At 46.4% G+C, this 27,867-nt stretch overlaps 1 protein-coding gene across 4 annotated transcripts in view; it reads right to left on the bottom strand.

The window, feature by feature from the left end:
* The window catches only part of LOC117364739, a 296,082-nt gene that overhangs the window by 58,741 nt on the left and 209,474 nt on the right, over positions 1-27,867 (bottom strand). For all 4 annotated transcript variants that reach the window (XM_033954287.1, XM_033954286.1, XM_033954285.1 and 1 more), the window contains 2 exons: positions 21,753-22,594; positions 4,630-4,741 (listed from right to left, as the gene is read on the bottom strand). In XM_033954287.1, the coding sequence (XP_033810178.1) occupies positions 4,630-4,741; positions 21,753-22,594 (954 nt within the window). The remainder of the gene's footprint in view (positions 1-4,629; positions 4,742-21,752; positions 22,595-27,867) is intronic.

The raw sequence follows: 27,867 nt of genomic DNA, 5'->3' as shown, positions 1-27,867 counted from the left end.
CCTACCCCATGCAGATCAATCATAGGAAATGGCTGCAGGGAGTTCCCGTCGTAGTCTCTAGAGTCTACGGGAGCTCATGGCAGCCATTTCCTAAGAGTGATCTGCATGAGGCAGGAGCATAGGAAGATTGCTCCTGCCCCAAAAGCCAGCTAGACCACCAGGTAAGGTCAGGGATGCCGGAGGGAAGGCAGGGGTGGGTCAGAGCCGGCCGAGAAATTATTCGCAGTTTTTCACACTTCAAGGTCCGGATCTGCACCTAACCCCCATGGATACGGAGGGAGAAGTGTAGTCTCGTCAGGAAGAGATAATTTATTCAAATTGTGCTATGTAATTATATAAACTATATTAATTTGTATACAGCTTCACCTACAGGGCTTAAAGCAAGTACTGCACTGCCAATTAGGTTAACAGACTCAAGCCTCATAAGTAAAAGGCTTATTAGATCAGTGTTCTCCCTAGCATGTTTTAGCCGGGAACTCTGCCCGGCTAGTTTAAGTGAGCGGCCGGCTGTCATCTTGCATCCGCAGATCTACAAGCAGCCCCGCTCATCGCACCACCAGCATCAAAGCCGCGTACCAATCCTCTTCCCTTACCCTACTCCAGGGGTGTCCAAAACACGGCCCAACAAGGAGTTTTGTGTGGCCCAACTTCTCCCTCCCTCCTCTGCCTCATGGCGACTATTTATTTTCTGGCCGGCTCCCTTGCTGCAGTTGTCCGTGGGCGTCATCGGCTACTCGTGCGCGATCTGCGGCTGTGTCAGAAGCGTTCTCTTTGACGTCAGAAAGAAGCTTCCGAATCAGCCGTGAATCGCGCGCGAGGAGTAGACAACTGCAGCAAGGGAGCCAGACAGAAAACAAATATTCACCAGGAGGCACAGAAGAAAGGGAACGCTTCCAGCACAGGCGCGGATCGCCGACGGCCATAAAATAAATACTTCCAGCACAGCCACGGATCGCGTGAGGAACCAGCCACCACTGCCCACAGCTTTCAGCCAAAAAAAAAAAACAATTGCAGCATGGGAGCCGGCCAGAAGGGAGGGAGAGAGAAGGTTGTGTTGGGACTCGAGAGGGAGCACAAACTTTGGACAAATGATGAAGGAAGGAGGGAGGGCGCATGAGCCATAGGATTGAAGAATGGAGAGAGTGAGGGGGGAGGAAACAGTATGAGAGAATTGGGTGTCAGAGAGGGAAAGAAATGGTACACATGGAGAGATAGAAAGAGGAGAACTGTTGGGCAGAGAGAGGGGGGAGGGGGAGAGAGAATTATTGGACATGGTGGTGGGAGAGGAGTGAGGTAGAGATGCATGGGCGCAGAGAGGAGTGGGAGAACATGCTGGGCCAAGGAAGCCTCCTGGACTGTTTTTTTTGTTTTGTTTTTTTTTAAAGTACAGAGGGGGAGGATATTAAAAGAAGTGCTAGATTGGGCTTGAGGGAGAGCTTATGGGTCCAGAAACAGAGGACAGAGAGAGATGGTGGGAGAGAAGGGAGAGAAGTTGGACTTGGGGTGGTGTGGAGGAAGATGGAAAGAGATACTTGAAGGGAGAACTGTTGGGAAGAGAAAAGGAGAAATGGTAGACCTGGGGGAAGGAGGCAGGCAGGCACAGGAGAGATGGGGTGGGGGGCAGTTGGGAAGAGAAAGGGAGAGAAGGGATCTGGGGATGGAAGGGAGGTAGGGAGAAATCTTAGGCCTGTGGATCGAAGGCAGAGAGATGCAGCATCTCTCTTTTTTCCCCTCCATTTCATTGTTTAGCATCAAGGGAGAAGGGAAGAAGAAAAACAGAAAAGAGAGGGAGCAAAATGTTGGACCATGGGGATAGAGGAGGAGAGATGGACCCATGGGAGGGCAGGAGGGAAGAGAGCTGGGATAAGAAAGGGGATGGAAAGAAAGGGACAGGGAGTTATAGCCTGACCAGTAGAGAGAGGGAGGGGGATTCTGAAAATGGTGAGCCATTTGAATGAGGTCAAAAGGGAGATGACAAGATGAGTGAGAGAGCAGTGAGTACAGTGCTAGAAATGTGGTAATGGGAAGTAGATAGCAGGAAATAGAAGGTTGGGAAAGGAGTGAGATGGGGAAATTGGAGCGCTAGGGACTGAGAGAAGATGGAGAATTGAGAGGTAGCTGAACATTTAAAAAGTAGAAGGGTGAGAAAGAAGGCAAGATTTGAGTAGACAGAAGCAAAAAAGAAAAGAAAAAGTTAAGAAAGCTGAAAGGGAAAAATCAATATGTTGGAGACAAGCAAAAGGAGGAAATGGAACAACAGAGGAGAAAAAAAATGAACAGCAGACACTGGAAAGAGAATTAGTTGAAGATAGACAAAAAGCAGAAAGAGAAACTGGGACCAAGATGATGGAAAAACAAAATATCCAGACAACAAAGTAGAAAAAAAATGTTTTATTTTGAATTTATTAACTGGAATATGTTAGCTTTGGGATATGTGCATCACAATTATTTTTGTATTCAGTGGCGTAGTCATATACAGCTGATTTAGGGGAGGGACTGGAGCCCAAAATTAGTGGATGGGCACCAAAGTTTCTTCCCGCCCGAGTGCAATTTACAAATACTTGAGACATCTTCTTCCAGTCTGGCAACCCAAAATCTCTAAGCTTTGCAGCCAATGGCACTATCCTCAAAGTGCTATTGTTTTCATGCATGCATGAAAGCCAAGGTGGGGGGGGGGGGGGGCGGCAGGGAGGAGAGAAGGCAGCAGCTGCAGAACTTGGGAAGTTGGAGGGGATGAGGTGGCCGTCTATTGGTGGGGCTTGGGTATCCCTACTAGCTACAGCAGGGGAGATGTTCATTTTGAGGAAGCCTAAGCTCAAAGTGGGAGAACCAAAAAAGCAGTAATATTTGCCCTGACTAAACGATCCTCCACATGCGCCACTAACATTTGATGCAGCATCCCCGCTCTGATAAGGCTCACCTCTGAAGAGGCTCACCTTAGTTGTAATAGAAGTAAATGGGAAAACCAGGAGCGCGCATCCCTGCTCATCAGAGTGGGGATGCGGAAACCTGTGGCTGCTCCCAATGTCAGCGGTGCATGTGGAGGATCACTCAGTCAGGGTAAGCATTATTGATTTTTTGGATTCCTCTCCACAGTGTCCCTTTAATGAAGGTTTATTATTAGATACATACATCTATTATATTAGTGATTGCAAATTTGGGACCTGCTCAGCCTTTTTTTTTGCTCATCAGCTAATGTTAGTGCAGTCCCAGAAAATTTTTTTTTCATCCAATATAGCCCAGGGAAGCCAAAAGGTTGGACACCCCTGCCCTACTCCTTCACCGTGAACAGGGAGGGGTAATTTTCATAGTGCTCCAGGCCGTGTGCCAACCCTCTTTCCCGGTCCTACTCCTTCACCATAAGCAGGGAGGGGTAATTTATATAGCACCAAATTTCCCCGTCCCGCTCTACCCGGCTACTTTTTCATGCCACCCAGCTGGAAAAAATTTCTGGGTAGAACACTGTAGGTAATACCAAAGTAGTCAGATATTCATATCTCAGGAACTCCCTATATAGCACCCCAAGCCACAGACGGCTTCATTCGCTCCTGGTTACAGCCTACTACTTTTTTTCTATAGTGCTGCTAGATGTACACAGTGCTATACATTAATCATGTAGGAGACAATCCCTGTTCAATAGAGCTTACAACCTAATTAAAACATACAAACAGAACAAGGAAAGATCAAGTTTCTTATTTTAATAATCTTCTTTGCTGTATAAAGAGACATGAGTCTTGACAAATGGGTATTTTACTCAAACCCAAAAGTATTGTAGAAGGCATCATCTACATTTTTCAAATTCTCATCCTTATGTCACTGGGAGTGCTAAGCCTTTCAGTTTGTACCAAAGCAATGGATAACCCCTAATAAGGAGAAATAAAGGAGGGCACAGGGAACTTCCTGACAGTTCAACTGCTTTTTTTTTTTTTTTTATAACAGATGACCGATACCACAATGTGTTAGAAAAAGAATGAAGGAACAGGTATGTTGTGCACTTTAGAAGCATAAGACCATCTGGTATAATCAATCAGTCTTACTCAGACTTTATGCTGCTCAGCTTTGCAGTCCCTTCCCTTTCCCCTCAAAAAGTCATTGCTTTCTTGAATTCAAATTTTGGGCTTCAAATTACTCACCCATCCCAAGTCTGAAATAAATTCAAGCTAAAGTAGGCTACTTCTCTTTCCTAGAGAACTTACAATCTAAGGGCTTGATTTTCTAATATATGTTAAAATGAACATTTACAGCATGTATTTTATGCCACAGGACTTATCCACCAACATGTGTTAGCGGTCACAGCATGCAGTAGTGCTTTAGAATACTTTAGTAAATCTAGTCCTAAAATTTGTTTCATGAACTGATGGAAGGTCCAATAATTTGTCCATGGTCACAAGGAGACTTGAAGGGAAAAAGCAGAATTTGAACTCTCACTTTCCTGGTTCTCAATACAGAACTCTAAACATTAGACTACTCCTCCAATAATCTGAAAAGATTTTATTTTTATGAATGGAAAAAAAAAATAATGGTTTGCTATTGCATTTTCTCCTAGTATAATTATACAACCCCCCCCCCAAAAAAAAAAAAACAACAAACAAACAAACAAACAAAAACAACCAAAAAAAAACTACTCACCAAAATTCTGGGTTATTTGCAATGTTTTCTCTGCTGAATTTTTCTATTTCTGGTCCCACCTGAGCAACAAACTGAGCCAGCTTATCTGCAGTATCCATTGTCTTCAGATCAACTAGAAATAACAAACAAAAAAATAAAAATCTGTTTTTTTTAAATGTTTGTCTCAGCTATAAACATAAATTTTGAAGAGCAGGTAGCACATTAAACAAATCTGAAGACACTATTTTTTCACTCAATGAACAATCAAGTTATAGAATTTCTTCTTGGTGAAGATGTAGTCAATAATACTAAATAAACATCAATGAAAATATGCACAAACTGTTTAATTTACTAAGGCCCCCTTTTACAAAGCCGCGATAAAGGTTTTTATCATGGGCCAGTTGGGTAAATGCTCCAACACTTATAGAATTCCTATGAGCATCGTAGCATTTACCTCACTGGCCTGCGGTAGAAACCTCTAGCGCCGCTGTGTAAATGGAGCCTATTGCTTGGTTTAAAAAGGGGCTTGGACAAGTTCCCTTAGAAAAAAAAAAGGGGGGGAGAGGAATCTGCCAGGTACCTCATTTAGCTTTTTAAGCTGATGGTATTCAACCTAGTGCTCAGGGACCACTTGGCCAGTCGGGTTTTTAGGATATCCCTAATGAATATGGATGACAGAGATTTTGAAAACCCAACTGGCCAGGTGGAACCTGAGGACTGGGTTGAATACCACTGTTTTAAGCAGATTATGAAATTTACTGAATTATTGCTGTTAATATTTAATAAATGCAGTGCACTAGTTCAAGTGGCATAGGTTGAAATTAAGAGCCACCAAGCAACAAACTCTGAAATGGCCCCTAGAATGGGAAGAGTGAACATCAGAAGATTTGGGAATGCCTGCAGGTAATACCCTTTGCCCTTCATTCTTTGCACTGCTGGAGCTGTTTGGGTGGAATTAGTTCCTTCTATGATAAACATCCTGCAACCAGGGTTTGCAGCAGCTCATTAGGGAAAAGAGAATGGGACTTGATATCCTGCCTTTCTATGGTTACAGTCAAAGCAGTTTACATATTATATACAGGTACTTATTTTGTACCTGGGGCAATGCAGGGTTAAGTGATTTGCCCAGAGTTGCAAGGAGCTGCAGTGGGAATCTGGTTCTCAAGCCGCTGCACTAACCATTAGGCTACTCCAAATAGCAAAAAAAAAATGGAAAAAATAATGCAAAACATTTACTGTAGTTTAGTTCAGCTGTTTGTTTGGTAGTCTTCCAAACGTAATCACCACTGTGGTTTTAAATTACATAATATCATCCAGAGAAGCTCACATTCAAACTTTGTTTCCCCCCCCCAGTTAGAGGTTGTAAACTGAAAAAAACACCATGAACACCTTCTCTCACACCAAGCAGAATTATGGGGTAAAGATCTAGATCAATTGCTTTTGCCCACTACTTATGAGGAATTCAGGAAGCGCCTAAAAACACACCTGTTCCTGAAGTATCTAGACAACTGACACATATATCTCTTTTTCCTCAACAACGGTTTTCTTGATCTATTAATCTTTCTTACACTCCTAAGTTCAATCAATTTGTACCTTCTTTTAATCTTTTGTAAACCGCATAGAACTTCACGGTACTGCGGTATATAAACTGTTGTTATTATTATTATTATATTAATTCAATGTTCCTTTAACTTCATCTACAACTTGGATTTCATTGCAAATTGATAGCCACCATGATACTAATTTAGTCCAAAGGATTACATATAGGGTTTCTGATTTTAAGTATTTACAGTTTGAAATGAAAGACTAGGTTCTTACCTGGATAATCTTCTGTTAATTCTCTCAGGAGTCTGTATGTATGGTGATCAATCTGTTCCTGCAAACTGGACTTGCAGAAGTGTGAATACTTACAGCTTTTGAGCACCTCCCACTTAGAGGTGGAACACAGTGTCCCCTTACAGTTACGTCCCAAAGCAATTGAGTTCCACTGAACAGAATACAAAGACAAAGGAGGGGAATGGGGAATGTATATACATTACACAATTCTGTTCTGCTCTATAGCTCAGAAACAAGAATTAGAACAAACAGGATTTTTTTTTTTAAACCACTTTAGAGAACCAACTTGCTGTATGCAACTACTAACAATCGGGGAGCCAGAGGCTGACAAGAATACATGTACACATAAAGCCATCTGACTGACAGCAGAAAAGCTCCAGGATAAGAATCCAGAAACATCCGTGGCAGGAAAGCAAGCGAAACAGTATACAGTGGTACCTTGGATTAAGAGCATAATCCGTTCCAGGAGCATGCTCGTAATCCAAAATGCTCGTTTATCAAAGCGAGTTTCCACATAGGAAATAATGGAAACTCACTTTGATACATTCCCCACCCACCAAGACCAGCAGCGCTGCTCCCCCCCCCTCTCTGCTCGCAAAGACCCCCCCCCTCCGCGCGAACCGGTACCCCCCCCCCCCCCAGTTTGGCATCGGCACGCAGGCACAGATTGTGCCGGTGCCTAGAAGGTCTTCCGGCTTCTGCCTGCCTTGAGCATGCATCTGCACATGCTCAAGGACTTCTAATTCTCCCTCTCATCCAGAGACTAGTGGGATGTAACAAAGCAGTCCTAATATAGGGAGGGAAACAAACATCACCGCAACACTGCCAACCTACCGATGGTCATGGCAAAAGAAGCTCCACACCCAGACCATCACTGTGTATATACAGAGAACAACCAAGAAATGGAGAAAACCACCCCTCCAATGCCTGATCTGCAGCAGAAGATCAAGGAAAGGAAAGAGTGAATAAACTCCACAAGCAGTCAGGGGTTAAGCTCAGAATACATGTGAGCAGGCGCAAACAGGAGCTAATAGCACAATGCTGAGGAAACCACAGCTGCCGAGACCCACTATGAACAGAAGGAGTGTAGAGTATCAAACTGAAGTGACACTTCAGGACTCCCAAACAACTACGGTTGAATGAATCCGCTATGCCCGCAAGGCCCAGAGTCCACCGGAAAGCCATGACATTCATGAAAAAGCTCACTATAACAGACCCCCGTCCCCTTGCAAGGGTGTAGGGCATGGAGTGTGGAAACAAAGAGAGAAGGGTCACAACCCAAAGTAGAGCCATCTCAAAGTAGTAAACCAAGAGCCCTCCGAAAAGAGTCAAATTGCGGAACCATGAAAGAAGAAATCCTCACCAAAGAGAGGAAAGGACTCACACACCCACACATAGAAAGCTACAGAAGAGGCATGGATGAAGCCAGGCTCCCCCCTTTAGCAGCTGAGGCCCACCGAAGGGCGCCAAGTCAGACTCCAGAAATCACAAAGAAAGCCAGAGGGACATAGGGGAACTAAATCAACAGAAACGTGAATAGTCGAAACCACTGGAGAGAAACAAACACAGGTCCAAGGAGAGCCGTACAGCACAGTTACTTACCGTAACAGTTGTTATCCGGGGACAGCAGGCAGATATTCCCACACATGGGTGACGTCACCGACGGAGCCCCGCAGCGGACAGCCTCGAAAGCAAACTTGCTTGAAGATCTCGAACTTTCGAGTGCTGCACCGCGCCTGCGCGCGTGCCTTCCCGCCCGAACTAGGGGGCGCATCTCCTGAGAGGATCCTCAGTTCAGATACCTAGCCAAGAAGCCAACCAGGGGAGGTGGGAGGGTTGTGGGAATATCTGCCTGCTGTCCCCGGATAACAACTGTTACGGTAAGTAACTGTGCTTTATCCCAGGACAAGCAGGCAGCATATTCCCACACATGGGTGACCTCCAAGCTAAGTAAAAGGGGATGGAGGGAAGTTGGCAATTTACGAAAAAAGATTTTGCAAAACAGATTGGCCAAATTGGCCATCCCTCCTGGATAAAGTATCCAGACAATAATGAGAGGTGAAAGTATGAACCGAGGACCAAGTGGCAGCCTTGCAGATTTCCTCAATAGGAGTTGATCGGAGGAAAGCTACAGATGCCGCCATAGCTCTAACTTTATGGCCCGTCACTCGACCTTGAAGAGGAAGACCAGCCTGAGCATAACAAAAAGAAATACAAGCAGCCATCCAGTTGGAGATGGTACGCTTCGATATAGGACGACCCAACCTGTTTGGATCAAAGGATATGAAAAGTTGAGGAGATGTTCTGTGAATTTGAGTGCGTTGCAGGTAGAAAGCCAAAGCACGTTTACAGTCCAAGGTATGAAGAGCCGCCTCTCCTGGGTGAGAATGAGGCTTTGGAAAAAATACAGGTAGAACAATAGACTGATTGATGTGAAATTCTGAAACGACTTTAGGCAAGAATTTAGGATGAGTACGTAGAACAACCTTGTCATGGTGAAAAACTGTGAAAGGTGGATCAGCTACTAGCGCTTGTAACTCACTGACACGACGAGCAGAAGTGAGAGCGATGAGGAACACAGCTTTCCAAGTGAGATACTTAAGATGAGCTTTGTCAAGTGGTTCAAAAGGAGGTTTCATAAGTTGAGCTAAAACAACGTTGAGATCCCAAACCACAGGAGGTGGTTTACGAGGAGGATGGATATTGAGAAGGCCTTTCATAAAACGAGAAATCATAGGATGTGCAGAAAGGGATATTCCATCCAAAGGCTGATGAAAAGCAGCAATAGCACTAAGGTGGACTCGGATAGATGTAGTCTGAAGTCCAGATTGTGATAAATGAAGTAAATAGTCCAGAACTGATGTCAATGAAGCAGCTCTGGGTGGTAGATTATGTGTAGAACACCAAGCAGAGAATCTTGTCCACTTTTGACCATAACATTGTCTAGTGGATGGTTTTCTGGAAGCAAGTAAAATCTCTTGAACAGACGGAGAGAATTGAGAAAAGTCTGTTAAAGAGAAAGGTACCAAGCTGTCAAATGTAGAGACTGTAGATTGGGATGAAGCAAAGCTCCTTGATTCTGCGTGAGAAGAGAAGGAAAAATTGGTAGAAGTAGAGGCTCCCTGGTGCTGAGTTGAAGTAGAAGGGAGAACCAAGGTTGCCTGGGCCACCGAGGAGCTATCAGAATCATGGTGGCATGGTCTGATTTCAACTTGACCAGAGTCTTGAGAATTAGAGGAAACGGAGGGAAAGCATAAAGGAACTGATTCCTCCAGTCCAGGAGAAACGCATCCGCTTCGAGACGTTGAGGAGTGTAGATGCGGGAGCAAAATTGAGGCAGTTTGAAGTTGAGAGGTGACGCAAACAGGTCTATCTGCGGAGTACCCCAACGGGCAAAGATTTGGCGAAGAGTAGGAGAATTGAGTGTCCATTCGTGAGGTTGTAGAAGACGACTCAATTTGTCCGCCAAATAGTTGTGTTGACCTTGAATGTAAACTGCTCTGAGGAAGATGTTGCGGGGAATCGCCCACTGCCACAATTTCAGAGCCTCTTGACAAAGGGAATGAGATCCTGTCCCTCCCTGTTTGTTTACATAATACATGGCTACTTGATTGTCCGTACGTACTAGAATCATCATGTCGTGAAGTAGATGTTGAAAAGCTTTGAGAGCATAGAATATCGCTCTGAGTTCCAACAGATTTATAGAACACCTCCGGTCTGCTTGGGTCCAGAGCCCCTGAGTGCAAAGACCGTCCACATGGGCTCCCCATGCGTACATTGACGAGTCGGTTGTGAGGACCTTTTGATGAGGAAGAGGGTAAAACAGTAAACCTTTTGAAAGATTCAAAGAGAGCATCCACCAACGGAGAGACTTCTTTAAAGAAGGAGTGATGGAAATCAGTCGAGTTGGTGGATCCACTGATTGTTGCCATTGCGATGCCAGTGTCCATTGAGGAATGCGAAGATGAAGCCTGGCAAAAGGAACTACATGAACTGTAGAGGCCATGTGACCGAGCAGAATCATCATTTTTCTTGCTGGAACAGTGGGAAGTTGGAAAAATTGTTGAGAAATTTGAATGAGTGCATCCTGACGTGGTTGCGGAAGGTATGCTCTCAGATTGATAGTGTCCAGAGTTGCTCCTATGAACTGGAGAGACTGAGAAGGAGTCAGCTGAGATTTGGGAAAATTGATGTGAAATCCCAGACTTTGTAGAAAAAGAATAGTCTGTTGGGTCGCTACAATAACCCCTGCAAGAGAGGGAGCCTTGATGAGCCAGTCGTCTAGGTATGGAAATACTTGGAGACCCTGGTTGCGAAGAGCTGCAGCTACAACCACAAGGCATTTTGTGAAAACCCTGGGGGAAGAAGCCAGTCCGAAGGGGAGAACTCTGTATTGAAGATGAAGATTTCCCACTTGGAATCTGAGGTACTTGCGAAATGTTGGATGAATAGGGATATGAGTATAGGCCTCTTTGAGATCGAGGGAGCACATCCAATCCCCTTGATCCATCAAAGAATACAGAGTTGGCAGAGTGAGCATTCGAAATTTCTCTTTGACTAGAAATTTGTTGAGAGCTCTGAGATCCAAAATCGGTCGCAAATCCCCCGTCTTTTTGGGAACTAGAAAATAACGGGAGTAGAATCCCGAGTTCCTTTGAGAGAGAGGGACTTCCTCTACTGCTCGAAGAGAAAGAAGAGTTCGAGCTTCTTGGAGAAGAAGAGGAAGATGCGACTGGTTTGAAAGACACTCTCTTGGATGGCGATCTGGAGGCACCTGAAGGAGTCGAAGAGAGTATCCCTCTCGTATGATGGTAAGGACCCAGAGATCTGATGTTATGAGCTCCCATTGGTGATAAAATGTGGACAAGCGACCCCCTATGGGGAGGGGAGAATTTGGAAATAGAGAAATTTGAATGCTCAAGTTGAGATTGTCAAAAAGACTGAGCAGGCTTAGTGTTAGCAGGAGTCTGAGATTTTTGTTGTCGTTGTTGAGGAGGAGGACGACGAGCAGGAGGTCTAGAAAAAGCAGGAGTTGTTTTCAGTGGATAGCGACGTGGAGTTTGTTTGAAACCTCTAGTTGGTACAGTTTTAGGTTTTGGACGGATGAGGGAAGCAAAAGAGCGCTCATGTTCTGAAAGACGCTTTGTAGCTGCCTCAATAGAGTCATCGAATAATTCATTCCCTTGACAAGGAAGATTAGCCAATCTATCCTGAAGGTTAGGATCCATGTCCACTATCCTCAACCATGCTAATCTACGCATGGCTACTGCAAATGCTGAGACTCTAGACGAGAGTTCAAAGGCATCATAGGAGGCTTGTAGCATGAAAAGTCTCAATTGAGAAAGAGTCTTAAGGATATTTTTAAATTCTGAAAGACGATTGGTAGAGATGTCCGGGTAAAAGGAAGACAAAATCTTTAAAAAGTGATTGAAATAGGACGTAAAAATGTAATTATAATTCAAAACTCTGTTTGCCATCATAGAATTTTGGTATAAACGTCGCCCAAATTTATCCATGGTACGGCCTTCCCTACCAGGAGGGACTGAAGCATAAATTTTGGAGGGATGTGCTTTCTTCAATGATGACTCTACTACCAGAGATTGATGAGAGAGTTGAGACTTTTCATAACCTTTAGATGGAACCGTCCTGTAACGAGATTCCAATTTAGATGGGATGGCAGTGATAGAATAAGGAGTCTCCATATTGCGAGTGAAGGTCTGCTGGAGAACAGGAGTCATAGGCAATCTGAGTGACTCTTTAGGAGGATGGGGAAGCTCCATATCCGCCAAGTACTCAGGAGTATATTTAGAGTCTGAATGAAGGTCCAGCTTGAGGGCCTGGCCCATATCAAAGATAAATTTGGCAAAAGAAACTGATTTTGGGTCAGATGATTCTTCAGGAGAGCCACTGCGAGATTTGTGTTGTACTGAGTAGGATGGAGAATCCTCTCTAGAGTATGTGGAAATGTCTGATTCCATACGCATAGTGGGAGAAGAAGCTGTACTGTGAAGTGGAGTAAGAGAATGTTTCCTCTTCAGACCCCTGGATGGAGAAGTACCCGGTGTACGAGGCACAGACTGAGTCGAGGTATGTGGAGAACTGTCCCGACGGACTGGCTTCGATGGGGTTCTGGATCGAGAAGGGCTTCGAGTGGAGGCTCGATGTCGAGAACCCTGCTTCGTCTTCGAAGAACGAGACAAAGAAGCCTCGGTATCCAACGTCGAAGATTCCCTCCGAAGCTTGGAGGCCCCATGTCTCGAATGTTTCGACCGATGCTTCGGAGGAGGTGAGCCCGGAGACGACTCCGATGAAGAAATGTTTTTCGGTGTCCGGGATCGGCTTCGAGAGACTGGAAGCTCCGGTTGAGTCACAGGCTGGTCAACTCGAGGCAAGGTCGAGGACGGGACCAGTTGAGCCACTAAAGAAGTAATTTGAGTGGTGAGGATAGATTTTAACATGTCCTCCAGCATCGGCACTGAGACAGAAGGTTCTGACCTCGTATGTGCAGCAGTACGCTCCGAAGAGGGCGACCTCGAAGGTGAGTATTCCCTTATCTTGGAGGTACGCTTTGAAAGTGGTCGCGCCGAGGACTCTGGTGGCTTCTTGGATACGGCACCTGAAAGAGAACTCGGAGACTTACCCCCCGTAGAAGGCTTCGTGGAAGACGTCGTCTTCGAAGTCAACGAAGGAGAAGAGGTCGAGGCCTTCGAGACCGAAACTCCAGCCGGAGTCTGGGTCGAGGCCTTCGAGACCACAGGCGTCGAAGTCGTCGGAGTCGAGGCCTTCGAGACCGGTGCAGCCGCCACGGTCGAGGCCGGCTCCGAAGATTGCTCCATACCAAAAAGTTGAAAAAATTGAGCACAACGCCGCCGAAAAGCTCGTGGAGTGAGGGTAAAGCAGCGATGACAATCTTCTGGGGAATGAGAGGAACCCAGGCACTGTAAACAACGGCAGTGGGGATCGGTGACCGAAATCACCCGATTACACTGTCGACAGCGTTTAAACCCGGTAAGAGGCCGGGACATGGAAAAAATAAAGTCCGTGTCGAACGAAGGAGCCTAGGCCTAGGCCCAAAGCTCGACGGCCGAACTGAAAGGAAAAAAGAATAACTTTTTTTTTTTTTTTTTTTTATAAGTAAAAAGAAAATAAGAAGAATAAATGAACACAGCGACCGACTTAAAATTAAAGAAACAGCCGCGGTGATGAGAAGGCAATGCTGCAGAGAAAGAAAACGTGTCTTCTTGTCTCCGCGGAAATAAACGAACTGAGGATCCTCTCAGGAGATGCGCCCCCTAGTTCGGGCGGGAAGGCACGCGCGCAGGCGCGGTGCAGCACTCGAAAGTTCGAGATCTTCAAGCAAGTTTGCTTTCGAGGCTGTCCGCTGCGGGGCTCCGTCGGTGACGTCACCCATGTGTGGGAATATGCTGCCTGCTTGTCCTGGGATAATAGATCATATGCGTCGTGAGAGTTTAGAATAAAGTCCACCTGCCTGGGCTATGCTGCAAAAAACAGCCCAGCAAGGAAGTGACCACATGCAGACAGAGAAACCTCACTCATCAAAGGTAACCAACAAGTGAGACAAACTAGAGGTAAAGAGGAAGTCTGGAAGAACCGCCCTCACCACAGAATGGGCTACAGAAAACAAGGTAAGAAAAACAGGTAAGCGGATACCAAGGTCAACCGACCCAAACCCCAGAGAAAAGGGAGAGTCAGCTAGACCCAGCTAGCCTCACGGACCAGAAATCCATAAAATGAAGAAAGAAAGATGAGTCCACCAGGAAGGCGTGGAAAGAATAAACAGAGGCCACCCGCTATAGAAGAGTGAACAAGATCAACCTTGTCCCCTGCAGTGGCCGTCAGCACCCATGCAGGCCATTCCCATGTTGATTGCAACAGCCCCACAGATGATGCCCAAAGCGACAGTGATGGCGGCAACTGCCCCTGGAGAGAGACAGAGAACACAATCGGACCCAAGCAATACGCCAGACCACCTGAGAGTGCCCATTCGAAAGAGCCATCACAAAACTCAGAGGAGCACACCCCAGGGCAGGCCACCAAGGGCAAGCCTCAAGCAATAATGAAAATTCGAGCAAAACGCATGAACGCATATTTAATGTGAGGAATAAATTTGAAAAACAGAGTATAATGGCAAACCAGACCAGTAGGGTAAGACAGTAATAGCTACAGCCACTGAATGGAGCAACATCCAGAGCGACCACATCCCCGACCAACCGTGTCTAGGGCGTACAAGTCAGCCACAAGACAGGAGAAGCCAAATCTTACATGCACCCCTCATAACAAGTATCCCATCACCAGCCAGCACAGCAGGAATCCTTAAAACGGAATACAGGAGACAAAAAGAGAATCCCCTTCTTACCCCCAAAAGAGCGGCACAGGAGACTCATCCGCAAGAAAAACCCCTTCGCATCAGAAAAGGGAGAAAGGAGGTACCATACCTAGTGTGGCATAGGAGACTCTACCCATAGGAAAAGGAGGAACGGGAAAGTGGTTTCCAGACAGTGGGCTAAAAAGTGCACTGCTCGCCACTAAGTCCCCTTTGCACCACATGTGCACCAGGGTAGATAAACACCAATGGCAGCTGAAGAACTGGCTAGGAGACAAACCAGCCATAAACTGCAGCCGTTCGAGCCCCAGGCACACAAACAGAGAAATAAGTCAGCCAGAAAGAAACAACCGCAAGCACAGGAAAAAGGGAAGGCTAGGCACAACCAAAGCACCTAACCCCAAGGGAAAGGAGATAACGAGATAATAACCAATCCTAAACCAAATCCCAAGAGGTGAAAAAATGCCGGACTATCATACATGAACATGCCACTAGCCAGAATCAAAGAAAGAGAGGCCTATGACGTCAGAGGAGGGGCAGGACCGCAGCAGAGGAAACAGCTCAAAGCACTGCAGTGCAAAGAGCTCTAATCGCGATCTTCGGCTGAAGCTGTAAGGTAAACGGTTCGGAGGCCAGGGGGAACACGGGGGCCTTCCGGTGGGGGGGGGGGGTGCACAGTCTTTCGGGAGGGGGGGCAGGAGGGAAGCCGGACGCAGCACTTCCCAACTGACCCTCCCTCCTCGCCCTCTAAAACAGGTGCGGCAGTGGCCAGCAAGAGAGCAGCGCTGCCGCTTCTGCTTTAGGGGGAGAGGGTCCGAATCGGGAAACCGATTTTTTAAAAATTTAAATCGATTCACCCGAAATGAATCGGTGAACCAATTTGAATCGTGAATTGGGCAGCACTACTCCACGCAACTCATATGGGGCCTTAGCAAGACAGAGAACAAGGCCCTTTAGGACAATATTAAGATTCCATGAAGGGAAAGGATGTCACAGCAGGGTCTGAGCTGAAGCACAACTCAGGAATCTTATCACATCCGGATGAGCAGTCAGCAAAACCTTGTGACTGAACCAGGGAACAAAAAAGCCTGGCCATTTGCACTTTCAGGGAGGCCACTGCAAGGCCCTTCTCCAGTCCGATCTGAAGGAAAGCCAGGATGACCGACATAGGAGCTTGTAGTGGCTCCACCCAGTCCTTTTCACACCATTGTTGAAAAATCTTCCAAGCTTTAGCATACGCCAGCATAGTACACAGCTTCTTAGCCCAGAGGAGAGTAGCAATAACCACGTCAAAATATCCTTGGCGGATTAGAACCTTGTGATCAAAAGCCATGCCATAAAACTGGCCCCGACAGAGAAACCTGCAATGAAGAGGCACCTTGAGGCTCCTGTCCCACTGAAGAAGTCCCAGGTCTGCATACCATGGTCGGCGAGGCCAATCTGGGGCCACTAGGATCAGGAGATCTGGATGAGTCGCGAGTCTTAAGGGGTCCTTGGGGAGTTGCAAAAGCCTCCATTTCAGCCTTTGTCGAAGAAAGCAGTTGACCCTCTTGAGATCCAAGATTGGCCTGACCGAACCCCCCTTTTTGGACACAACCAAGTAAATGGAGTACCGTCCCTGCCCCCGTTCCACCGGAGGTACTGGAATTACGGCCCCAATCTCCAGAAGAACCTGAAGAGTGCTCCGCACTGACTCTCTCTTGGCAGCCCCTGAACAAGGGGAGACCAAGAAAGAATCGGCGACGGAAGAGGAAAATTCTAATTTGTAACCTTCTTGAAGAATGTCCAATACTCACTGATCTGATGTGACCTTGGCCCACTCCGCCAGAAAGGAAGACAGCCGACCCCCAATGGCCATGACGGAGGAAGCCGACCTCCCGTCATTGGGAAGTACGCAAAGCCAGGGTCCGATGAGGCCGTGGCTGCCGACAGCGCCAGGGAAAACAAACTCACGTCTTTCGGGCGGGAAATCGCTGACTGAACTGGCGCCATATTTATATCCTCCCCCGACGTGTCCGCGCACCCTGTAGAGCACAAACCTGACGGTGTTCGCCACTTCCCACAGCGGGAACACCGTTTAACAGCCTCAGCTGCCATGCTACTCCACCAAATTAAAAATAAAACTGCTTACCCGCAGCACACAAGAACAGCTGGCCAACTAGAAAAAAAACGAAGTAATAGAACAAAATAACAAGAGTCTTACCCTCACAAAACTGCTGCACATGGGTGGCAGACTGAGGGATCTCCCCAATACACAAAAAAACACAACATACAGGATCCTTATACTTGCAAAAGATGGAGGCAAATGTCTCACAAGATTATGAAAAATAGAGTAGGCAATTCAAACTTAATAGGCTCTACACCCAGAGTGGATCCCTCCATTCAGTATCCTGATGTGGTGATTAGTAGAGTAGTTGTTGCTCTGGGAGTGATAAACAGAAGAGATGTTCCAGGCTTAATGGGCTCTACACCCATGATGAAATGCTCTAATTTAGAAGTCCGTTCATGATAAGTAGAAGAGGCCATCCAAGATTAAAAGGCTCTACAGCCATAGCAGATCCCTCCAATTCTTCTCAATAGTGCTATCAATGCGAGTGTGCGCAGTGGAGAACCACCAGAAAGGAGTCCAATATTCAAAATGGAGATTAGAAACATAGAAATAGACGGCAGATAAGGGCCAAGGCCCATCCAGTCTGCCCACCCTAATGACCCTCCCCTACTTTTTCTCTGTAAAGAGATCCCAAGTGACGATCCCATTTTGTCTTAAAATCAGGCACGCTGCTGGCCTCGATCACCTGAAGTGGAAGACTATTCCAGCGATCAACCACTCTCTCGGTGAAAAAGTCTTCCTGGTGTCACCGTGCAGCTTCCCGCCCCTGATTTTCCACGGATGCCCTCTTGTAGCCGTGGGACCTTTGAAAAAGAAGATATCTTCTTCCACCTCAAAACGGCCCGTTAGATATTTGAACGTCTCGATCATGTCTCGCCTCTCTCTGTGTTCCTTGAGTGAATATAGCCGTAATTTATCCAGCCGTTCCTCGTACGGGAGGTCCTTGAGTCCCGAGACCATCCGGGTGGCCATTCGTTGGACCGACTCCAGTCTCAGTACATCTTTGCGGTAATGAGGCCTCCAGAATTGTACACAGTATTCCAGGTGGGGGGTCTCACCATGGATCTATACAATGGCATAATGACTTCAGGCTTACGGCTGACGAAACTCCTACGTATACACCCTATGATTTGTCTAGCCTTAGATGAAGCCTGCTCCACTTGATTGGCAGTCTTCATGTCTTCACTGATGATCACCCCTAAGTCCCGTTCTGCTACAGTCCTTGCTAGGATCTCGCCATTAAGGGTGTAAGTCTTGCATGGATTTTGGCTGTCAAGGTGTATGACTTTGCATTTTTTGGCATTGAAACCTAGTTGCCAGATCCTAGACCAGTGCTCCAGTAGGAGTAGGTCGTGAGTTATATTGTCGGGCACTGAGTTTTTGGCCGTTGCGCTCCTGTCTACTACATTGCATAGTTTGGCGTCATCGGCGAATAACGTTATTTTACCTCGAAGCCCCTCAGTCAAGTCTCTTATAAAGATGTTGAACAGGATCAGGCCCAAGACCGAGCCCTGCGGCACTCCACTGATCACCTCCGACGCTTCGGAGGGGGTGCCGTTCACCACTACCCTCTGAAGCCTACCTCCAAGCCAGTCCCCAACCCATTTTGTCAATGTGTCACCCAATCCTATAGAGCTCATTCTGCTCAACAACCTGTGGTGTGGTACGCTATCGAAAGCTTTGCTGAAGTCCAAGTATACGATATCCAGGGGCTCCCCAACATCCAGCTTCCCCGTCACCCAGTCAAAGAAGCTGATCAGGTTGGATTGGCAGGATCTCCCCTTAGTAAATCCATGTTGACGGGTATCCCGTAGATTCTCCTCGTTTAGGATCATATCCAATTGACATTTGATTAGAGTTTCCATTAGTTTGCTCACTATTGATGTGAGACTCACCGGTCTATAGTTCGCAGCCTCCATCCTGCAACCTTTTTTGTGGAGTGGAATGACGTTAGCCGTCTTCCAGTCCAACGGGACTATACCCGTACTAAGGGAGAGATTGAAGAGCGCAGATAGTGGTTCTGCCAAGACGTCACTTAACTCCCTAAGCACCCTGGGGTGTAGGTTGTCTGGATTGTGTGGATCCGATGATCCGGGGCAAGATTCTGAAAATTCTTTGATAAGAAGTGTCAAATCCATATGCATCGAGGAATGGGGATCTCGGTACCATATTTGGTCTGTTGGTATTGGTAAGTAGACTGATGACTAGTACTGCAGTGGCAGCTGAGGATAAGAGGAAAGGAGACAGTAGAAGCACCAATACCAATCATCGAAGATTGAGTCAAAGGAATAATAACAGTAGAGGGTAAAAATTAGAATCGGTCCTGAGCCTCAATAGAGTTAAAATAGAACACAGCAAGGAATAGTTCCAGCAGGAAAGGAAAAATATAGAGCACCACGGGTCGAGTAAAAAGAAGGCCAAAAAGCCATTGACGCCATCGGTAGGGGCAAAGGCTTCAAAATTGCTTGCAGGCCACAATGGTGAACACAAGGAATATTTGGTAGAAAATAAAAGGTTTTAAAAGAAAAAACTAATAATAATGGAAAAAAACGAAGCGGGAAGGCAAACTTGACTGGACGAAAGCCAGGTAAGTCATCTTCACTTCATGGAAAAAAAAAACTGACAATCTCACGAACTGGTGTCAGGTGGGAAGGCATTCGTGCATGCGCGTTGCAGGCAGTCTTAAAGCTTTCTAAAGTTAAAGCGATAGTATACTTTAGCACTGTCCGTACCGGGCTCTGTAGATGATGTCACCCATCTGTGAGAATATGCTGCCTGCTTTAAACTTAAAAAGCTGTGTCATTGAAAGCAAATCGAATAATGGATTGAATAGGCCAAATTGAATTGAAAATTTTTTACCTGAATCAGGCAGCACTACTTGCCTTAGTCTCATCAGAAAAGTTCTCCACATAAGATTCACAAATTCTGGGGAGAAGCCTTGTGCAGGGGAAAGGAAAAGAAGTCTGCAGAACCTCCAGCTGGGCTTTCATAGGTTCCACAGATTCCATGCACCTCCGCTTTGTGTCATCACAAAATAGGGGATCCAGATGGGACTTTTTACCTATTTCTCAGACCCATAGCAGTTCATCAGCCTTGGAGGACATGGATGGGGCTAAGCTCAAAGCTCCTGCCCCTCCCTCACGTTCATGTATACTTCTCTGCCGAACCAACAGTTTTAGCAAGCAACAGTGTCTTCACATCCTGAGGAGTCCATCTCAGTTGATTAAAATCAAAATCTAGGGTTTTTGAGGCAGCTAGAGGCTTTTGAAAAAAAGATCGACTGAAATCTAAGATGGCCACTGCCAGTAAAATCATGCTAAAAACGGCCTGTGAAGACTTAACTGAAAGTTCAAAAGCAGTAACAAAAAAGAAGTGGTTTTGGAGGTGGGAGACCTAAACCCTAACCTCAGAAACCCTCAAAATTAAGATTTTCAGACCTACCCCAATTCTCCCTCAGGAAATAATGGGGCTGTCTGTACTTACTGTTCTACAGAGGTGCCTACCTATCAGTTATTTTAGTGCAGCTGGAAAGAAGGAAATGACTTTCCGCCTCAGATCTAATCTAATCCAACGCCAAACCAAGAAATCTTTGAGCTACCAGTCGGACCGACCTCCAACCAAGACCTCCACCCCCACTGGACCTCAAAGCACGAAGGGGGTGGGCAAACTAAGCAGCCAGTACCCTGATACCCCAAGGGTTCTTATACAGAGCACCCACAACCTGTATTCAAGCCACTGAGAAACTCGGAAGGCAAGCTAGCTCCTAGGGGAATGGGCCCCGAGCCCTGAGGTTACACAGCAGGTTGGCTCCCCCAGGTCTACCCAAAGGCTTGCCCTGCAGAGCTGCAATTTGGCTCAGCAGAACCTGCGTCCTTTGCCAAGAATGGGGTCTCAGGGCACCAAAGCCTCAGAAAAACTAACTTAAGGCTAACAAGGAAAGGAAAACTAAGCAGAGCAGATCAGAACAACTCTGCCCAGTTTGCATGCAAAAGAAACCTGGGGCACTGTCTGTGCTCCACCTCTAACTGGGAGGAAACTGTAAATATTAACATTTCCACAAGTCCAGTTTACAAGAACAGATTGATCACCATATGTACTGACTCCTGAGTGGATGTAACTGAACATTTTTTAGGCATCAAATGCCTTAGGATTGAAAAAAAATAGTAGATTATCAGTGCGGGGCAACACTGATAAATTGTGTTTTGAGTCATTCATTGGGCCATTCAGCTTTTCAGGTGGATTCCACTGAATGACCCTAAACACAATTTATCAATGTTGCCCCCCCCTTCTAGTTTTCAGCCCACCTCCTAGCCCTCTACATTAGCTCCATTTCTACCAGGCCCAACAACCCACCACTATCACCTGCTACAGCCACAGGAGTTTGTGCTTTTACTCCTGCCACTCTGCTGGCTTCGCAACTCTGTAGCTGGCACCATGGGGGAGCTCTGAAATGCAAGAACAGTTCTTGTTGCTGTATTTCAAAAAGCTAGCTTTTTTAACATCAACAGCAGAGCCAGTGAAGCAATGGAAAGTAGAGGGAGAAAGAACAATCTTAAACACTGCTGAGACACTCTGGGACTCTGCGGTGGCTGATATTACCTGACTGCAAGAGGTTGTTTCATCATATATTTTTTTTAAGAACATAAGAAATGCCATTCACCGGATCAGACCCTAGGTCCATCCTGTCCGGCAACCCGCACACACGGAGGCCAATCCTGGTGTTCCCTGCCAAAGACCCTGTTTACCCATCCGTACCCCTCAATATGTTTTGCAAGAAGGTGTGCATCCAACTTGCCCTTGAATCCTGGAACAAAAAATAATAAATCTTAATTATATAGAAAGAACAGCACCTACCACCCAAGAGTTGAGTAGCCATTAAGGTTTCTGATTTTACGGCAGGTTCAGATGCATGGGAATCAGTACTAATTCCTTTTGAGCTCTTTACAGTTCCTGAGGGCTGCTCTGGATGAATCCCCGTCTTCAAATATTCAGAAGATTTAGCCAATTCAGACTTTTTCTGAGAGGATGCAGTCAACTCAGCTACTGAGGGCTCCTCTGATCTGTTGTGACTTTTTACATGAGACAGTTTTGAACTGGGATCCTTTTTGTGAGGAGCAGCTCCGGTGTGCTTCTCTGACTGGTGGCATTTTGAAGTGGAAGATCTCTCCCGAGAGGAACCAGATGACCCAGAGAGAGAACGTCTTTCAGATCTGGAGTCTCTTTCACGTGATGCTCTGGAACTGGAAGAGTAATTTTCCTTGTGGGTGGTGGGCAAAGATGACCCAGATGTAGGAATAAGTTTGGGCTTAATTGACCTCTGACGTTTTGCAAGAGCCACAGAGGAGCGAGATGAATCAGATCGTGAGCGTTTCTCTGGACGGCATCTTTTTGAAAGATGCCCCTCTGTAGTAGATAACTTCTGCTTTGATTTAACTTGTTCAGACTGGGAGCACTTCAACTTTGTGGAAACTTGAGCCCGTCTGGCCTGTAGCATTACAGCAGCCGAAAGGACTGTCTGTGTCGTTCTGGATGTTCTCTTAACTTTTTTGTGCTTTGAAGCTCCACCTCCAAAGCGCTCTGTCTTCAGTAGTTTTGTCTGAATTCCTATCTCCACAGTGACCTGTCTCAACCTCTGAAACTGTGCCAGCTTGAGGCGATAGTACTTATACTCCATGCTGCTCTCGTCAAATAAAAACCTACATAAAAAAAGGAAAAAAAAAAAAGAGCTCAACTTGACCACCAAATTCAATGTATCATGCACAGAAAACACAATTTTGTCTTATGAATATACCAATGGATAATTATTTTTGATAAACATCAGTGCAGAGTAGCTTCACAAGTAAAACTATGCCACACTTGAGAGGAGTACCCTCCGTACACCAGAGATACCAAGTTATCTAGTTCCAGTCTGGAAATTTTGAGACCACTCCATCCTGGTTCATTATGGGAGTTGCAGAACTGATTTCAACAGGCAGGATCAGACACGACAAATACCACACTGCTTTGGGATGTAAGGTCAAAATAAGGACTAAGTATCTCCAAACCTGGAACCAAGTAACTTATCTCTGGGACACTCATTGTGAACCAGGGTTTCAATGCTTATAGCACTTTTTAAATCAATATTTTCAATACCACTGGACAGAGATCTGCCAATTTAGTATCAACTACGGAGAAATTAGGCTTACCTGTTAATTTTTATTTCCTTTAGAACTATCAAACTAGTTCAGTGCCTGTGAGTTATGCCCATCAACCAGCAGATAGAGACAAAGACCAAAGACCTAGGAGTTCTCCCTAAGTTCTCCCTATAGGTTTAGGTCTTTGTATTTAGAATGAAAAAGAAATAGAGATTAGGGTTTTTCCGTTCCTTAGGATCGTAAAACTAACCCACAAACATAAACTTTGAAAACATAGGCCACTTTTTACCTTGAAAGCCAAAACTAGATCAACAGAATCATATCTGTAGAAACCTGAGAATTTACATTGTGTCTGAGAGGGTCTCTGGACTGGTCGGACTTAAAAAGAAAAAAAATAACAGGTAAGGCTTAATTTCTCCTTCCTTAGCATCCTTATTAGACCAGTCTAGAACCTGTGGGATGTAGCAAAGCAATCCTTAAGGAGGGTGAGACTCGAAACTCTGCCAAAGAACTTCAGCTCCAAAACCAGTCTGCTCAAGCAGCCACATCAAGCAAATACAGTAGTGCAGTGATCATCATTGTTTTTGAAGCAGAGGCCCCACTAGCAAAAAGACTTCAACACAAGAGCCAGGAACAATACTGGATAAAGTATATGGTGCTCAGAGCAATTGGGAATTTTGGGGAGGGGGGCCACTGTTCATCTCTCAGGTGCACACAAAACAATGTATAAATAAATGAACTTTGATTTTCCAGATTCTCTCTCTCAGCCAACATTTCCTCTAAACATAAGAATTGCCGCTGCTGGGTCAGACCAGTGGTCCATCGTGCCCAGCAATCCGCTCACACGGCGGCCCTTAGGTCAAAGACCAGGGCCTTAACTAAGACTAGCCTTACCTGCGTACATTCTGGTTCAGCAGGAACTTGTCTAACTTTATCTTGAATCCCTGGAGGGTGTTTTCTCCTATAACAGCCTCCGGAAGAGCGTTCCAGTTTTCCACCACTCTCTGGGTGAAGAAGAACTTCCTTAAGTTTAGACGGAATCTATCCCTTTTAACTTTAGAGCGTGCCCTCTCATTTTCCCTACCTTGGAGAGGGTGAACAACCTGTCTTTATCTACTAAGTCTATTCCCTTCATTATCTTGAATGTTTCAATCATTTCCCCTCCCAATCTCCTCTTTTCAAGGGGGAAGAGGCCCAGTTTCTCTAATCTCTCACTGTAGGACAACTCCTCCAGCCCCTTAACCATTTTAGTGGCTCTTCTCTGGACCCTTTCGAGTAGTACCATGTCCTTCTTCAAGTATGGTGGCCAGTGCTGGATGCAGTATTCCAGGTGGGGGCGTACCATGGTCCGGTACAGCGGCATGATAATCTTCTCCGATCTACTCGTGATCCCCTTCTTAATCATTCCTAGCATTCTGTTTGTCCTTTTCGTAGCCGCCACACATTGCATGGACGACTTCCATCGACTTGTCGACCAGTACTCCCAAGTCTCTTTCTTGGGGGGTCACGCCGAGTATCGCATCAGACAGTATTCGTGTATAAGATTTTTGTTACTGACATGCATCACCTTACTCTTATCCGTCTTAAACCTCATTTGCCATATCGTGATCCCCATCAACATGGATTTACCAAGGGCAGGTCCTGCCAATCAAATCTGATTAGCTTCTTCGACTGGGTAACAAGACAACTGGATGCCAGGGAGTCCCTGGACATAGTGTATTTGGACTTCAGCAAAGCTTTTGATAGCGTCCCACACCGCAGGTTATTGAACAAGTTGAAATCGCTGGGATTAGGGGAAACACTAGCTGCATGGGTTAAAGATTGGCTGAGCGGTAGAATTCAGAGGGTGATGGTAAATGGTACCCCATCCAAAACATCAGATGTGACCAGTGGAGTGCCACAAGGCTCGGTCTTAGGTCCAATCCTATTCAACATATTCATAAGTGATATGACCCAAGGGCTCAGAGGAAAAATATCATTGTTCGCCGATGACGCCAAACTGTGCAACATAGTAGGTAAAAGCACTATGCCTGACAGTATGACGCAGGACCTACTACTATTAGAACAATGGTCATCGACTTGGCAGCTCAACTTCAATGCTAAAAAATGCAAAGTGATGCACCTGGGTAAAAGAAATCTGTGCAGGACTTACACGTTAAATGGTGAGACCTTAGTTAGGACCACGGAAGAACGGGATTTAGGAGTAATCATTAGTGATGACATGAAAACTGCCAATCAAGTGGAAAAGGCTTCCTCCAAGGCAAGGCAAATGATGGGTTGTATCCGTAGAGGTTTTATCAGCAGGATGCCAGAGGTCATAATGCCACTGTACAGGTCCATGGTGAGACCTCATTTGGAATATTGTGTTCAATTCTGGAGACCACATTACCAGAAAGATGTGCTGAGAGTTGAGTCAGTTCAGCGGATGGCCACCAGGATGGTCTCGGGGCTCAAGGATCTTCCGTATGAAGTAAGGCTGAATAAATTGCAGCTGTACTCACTTGAAGAACGAAGAGAGAGAGGAGACATGATTGAGACATTTAAATATATCACGGGTCGTATCGAGGTGGAAGAGGATATCTTTCATCTTATGGGACCTTCGTCCACCAGAGGGCATCCGCTGAAAATCAGGGGAGGGAAATTTCATGGGGACTCCAGAAAGTATTTCTTCACTGAGAGGGTGGTCGATCATTGGAATGAACTCCCACGGCAGGTGATTGAGGCCAACAGCGTGGCAGATTTCAAAAATAAATGGGATATTCATGTGGGATCTCTGATGAGGTAAGGGCAGGAGGTTGGGGGAAGGGTCACTGGAGTGGGCAGACTTGATGGGCTTTGGCCCTTTTCTGCCGTCATTTTTCTATGTTTCTATGTTTCTATGTTTATGTCACATTGCAGGTCTTCGCAATCCTTCTGCGTCTTCACTACTCTGAATAACTTCATATCGTCCACAAATTTAATCACTTCGCTCGTCTTTCCAATTTCCAGGTCGTTTATAAATATGTTGAAGAGCACAGGTCCAAGCACCGAACCCTGCAGCACTCCACTCGTGACGTTTTCCAGTCCGAGTATTGTCCATTTACCCCCACTCAATTTCTCTGTCAAGACATTCTGCTTTCCCAACAAGTGCTTTGAGAAGTATGTCATGTAATGAGCAGTTGCCCAATTCAAAATCTCTATTGCTTCCATGAAAAGGGGGGGGATGAGATAATGTGCCTCCTTGTTTAGGTAGAATATGGCAACTTGATTGTTTGTACTGACAAATACTACCTGTTGGAGGAGACAGTCCTGGAATGTTTTGAGAGTGTTGCCTATTGCTCGCAGTTCAAGACAATTGATATCGAGGGTTTGCTCGTGGTAAGACGGGAAGGGGAGGGGAGCTGGAAGAGAAGACCTCAAACAAAATTGTAAGGAATCATCCATTATTGGAGAGAGTTGTGATGGTTCAACTTGGATGACTTGGATTGTAGTACACAGATGTCCCGTGTATTGAGACCACTGAATCGAAAGGATCCATTGTGGAACTCTGAAGTGAAGACATGCCAATGGAGTGACATGTATTGTGGATGCCATGTAACCAAGAAGGCGTAACATCTGATGTGCAGAAGTGCATCAAAGGAAGGAGACTAACACAGGTGAATGAGATTGTCCACTCTGTGCTTCAGTAGAAAAATTCAACTCCAAGTAGTATTCAGGAGAGCCACTATGAACTCCAGTATCTGAGAAGGATGTACCATATACTGTATTCTTGAATATAAACTGAGATTTTTAGGCCCAAAAAAGGCCCCAAAATAAGGGTCTCGGCTTATATTCGTGCCATCGCCTACCCGCCCCTCCTCCCAGACCTATTAAAGGCCTCCATAGGGCCTGCCACAAGACCTGTCTCCCGGCCAAATTCAAACCCCCCTCCCCCCCCCGACTCCTCAGCAGCCTCGCAGTGGGCAGGACAAGAGGAATCCCTTCTGCCGCCTGTGCTGCTGAAACTGGACATCCACACCTCACTCCCGTACCTTTTGGGTCACATGTAGCAGGAGCAAGCTTCCTGCCCTCCTGCTCCGTTCGAGGCCAATGGCCGATTCCACCTCTCCCGCGTTCCTTTCGGGTCCCTCGTAGCCAGTCAGTGCATGGAGCAATCTTCCTGCTCTATTCAAGGCCGCTGGCTGATTGGCTGCTGCAAATTCTCAAAAGGTACGTGGGGAGGTGTGGATGTCCAATTTCAGAAGGCACAGGAGGCAGAAGGGATTCCTTCTGCAAGGCCAGTGAGGAGTGGAGGGGAGGGAGTATGGGGTTGGATTTGGCTGGGACGGGAGACGGGGGGATCCCTCATACCCTGGACCACTGAATCCTGCAGCAGACCCAGTGGAGGCCTCCAAGGCATCGGGAAGGAGGGAGATGGTACAGGACCGTGAGGGTGGGAGGGTGGACAGGGTACAGAGTCTGGCTGGAGGGAAGGGGTCTGGGTGCAGAGCCTGGCAAGGAGTGAGGGGCTGAATGACGAGCCTGGCAGGAAATGAGGGGGCTAGGTGCAGAGCCTGGCAGGAAACGAAAGGGGGCTAGGTGCAGAGCCTGGCAGGGAGCTGGGTGCAGAGCCTGGCAAGGGGGGAGAAGGAAGAGGGCAAGCTGGGTACAGATCCTGGCAGGGCAGGGGGAAGGGAGGGGGACAAGCAGTGGAGGCCTCCAAGGCATTGGGAGGAAGGGAGATGGTACAGGTCAGTGAGGGAGGGTGGACAGGGTACAGAGCCTGGCATGGAAGAAAGGGGACTGGGTGCAGAACCTGGCAAGGAGTGAGGGGGGCTGAGTGCCGAGCCTGTCAGGAAATGATAGGGGGCTGGGTG

Source organism: Geotrypetes seraphini, chromosome 8, assembly GCF_902459505.1.
Source record: "Geotrypetes seraphini chromosome 8, aGeoSer1.1, whole genome shotgun sequence".
NCBI lineage: Eukaryota > Metazoa > Chordata > Amphibia > Gymnophiona > Dermophiidae > Geotrypetes > Geotrypetes seraphini.
Note: the sequence above shows the minus strand (reverse complement) of the source record. Positions and strands in the feature narration are given on the sequence as shown.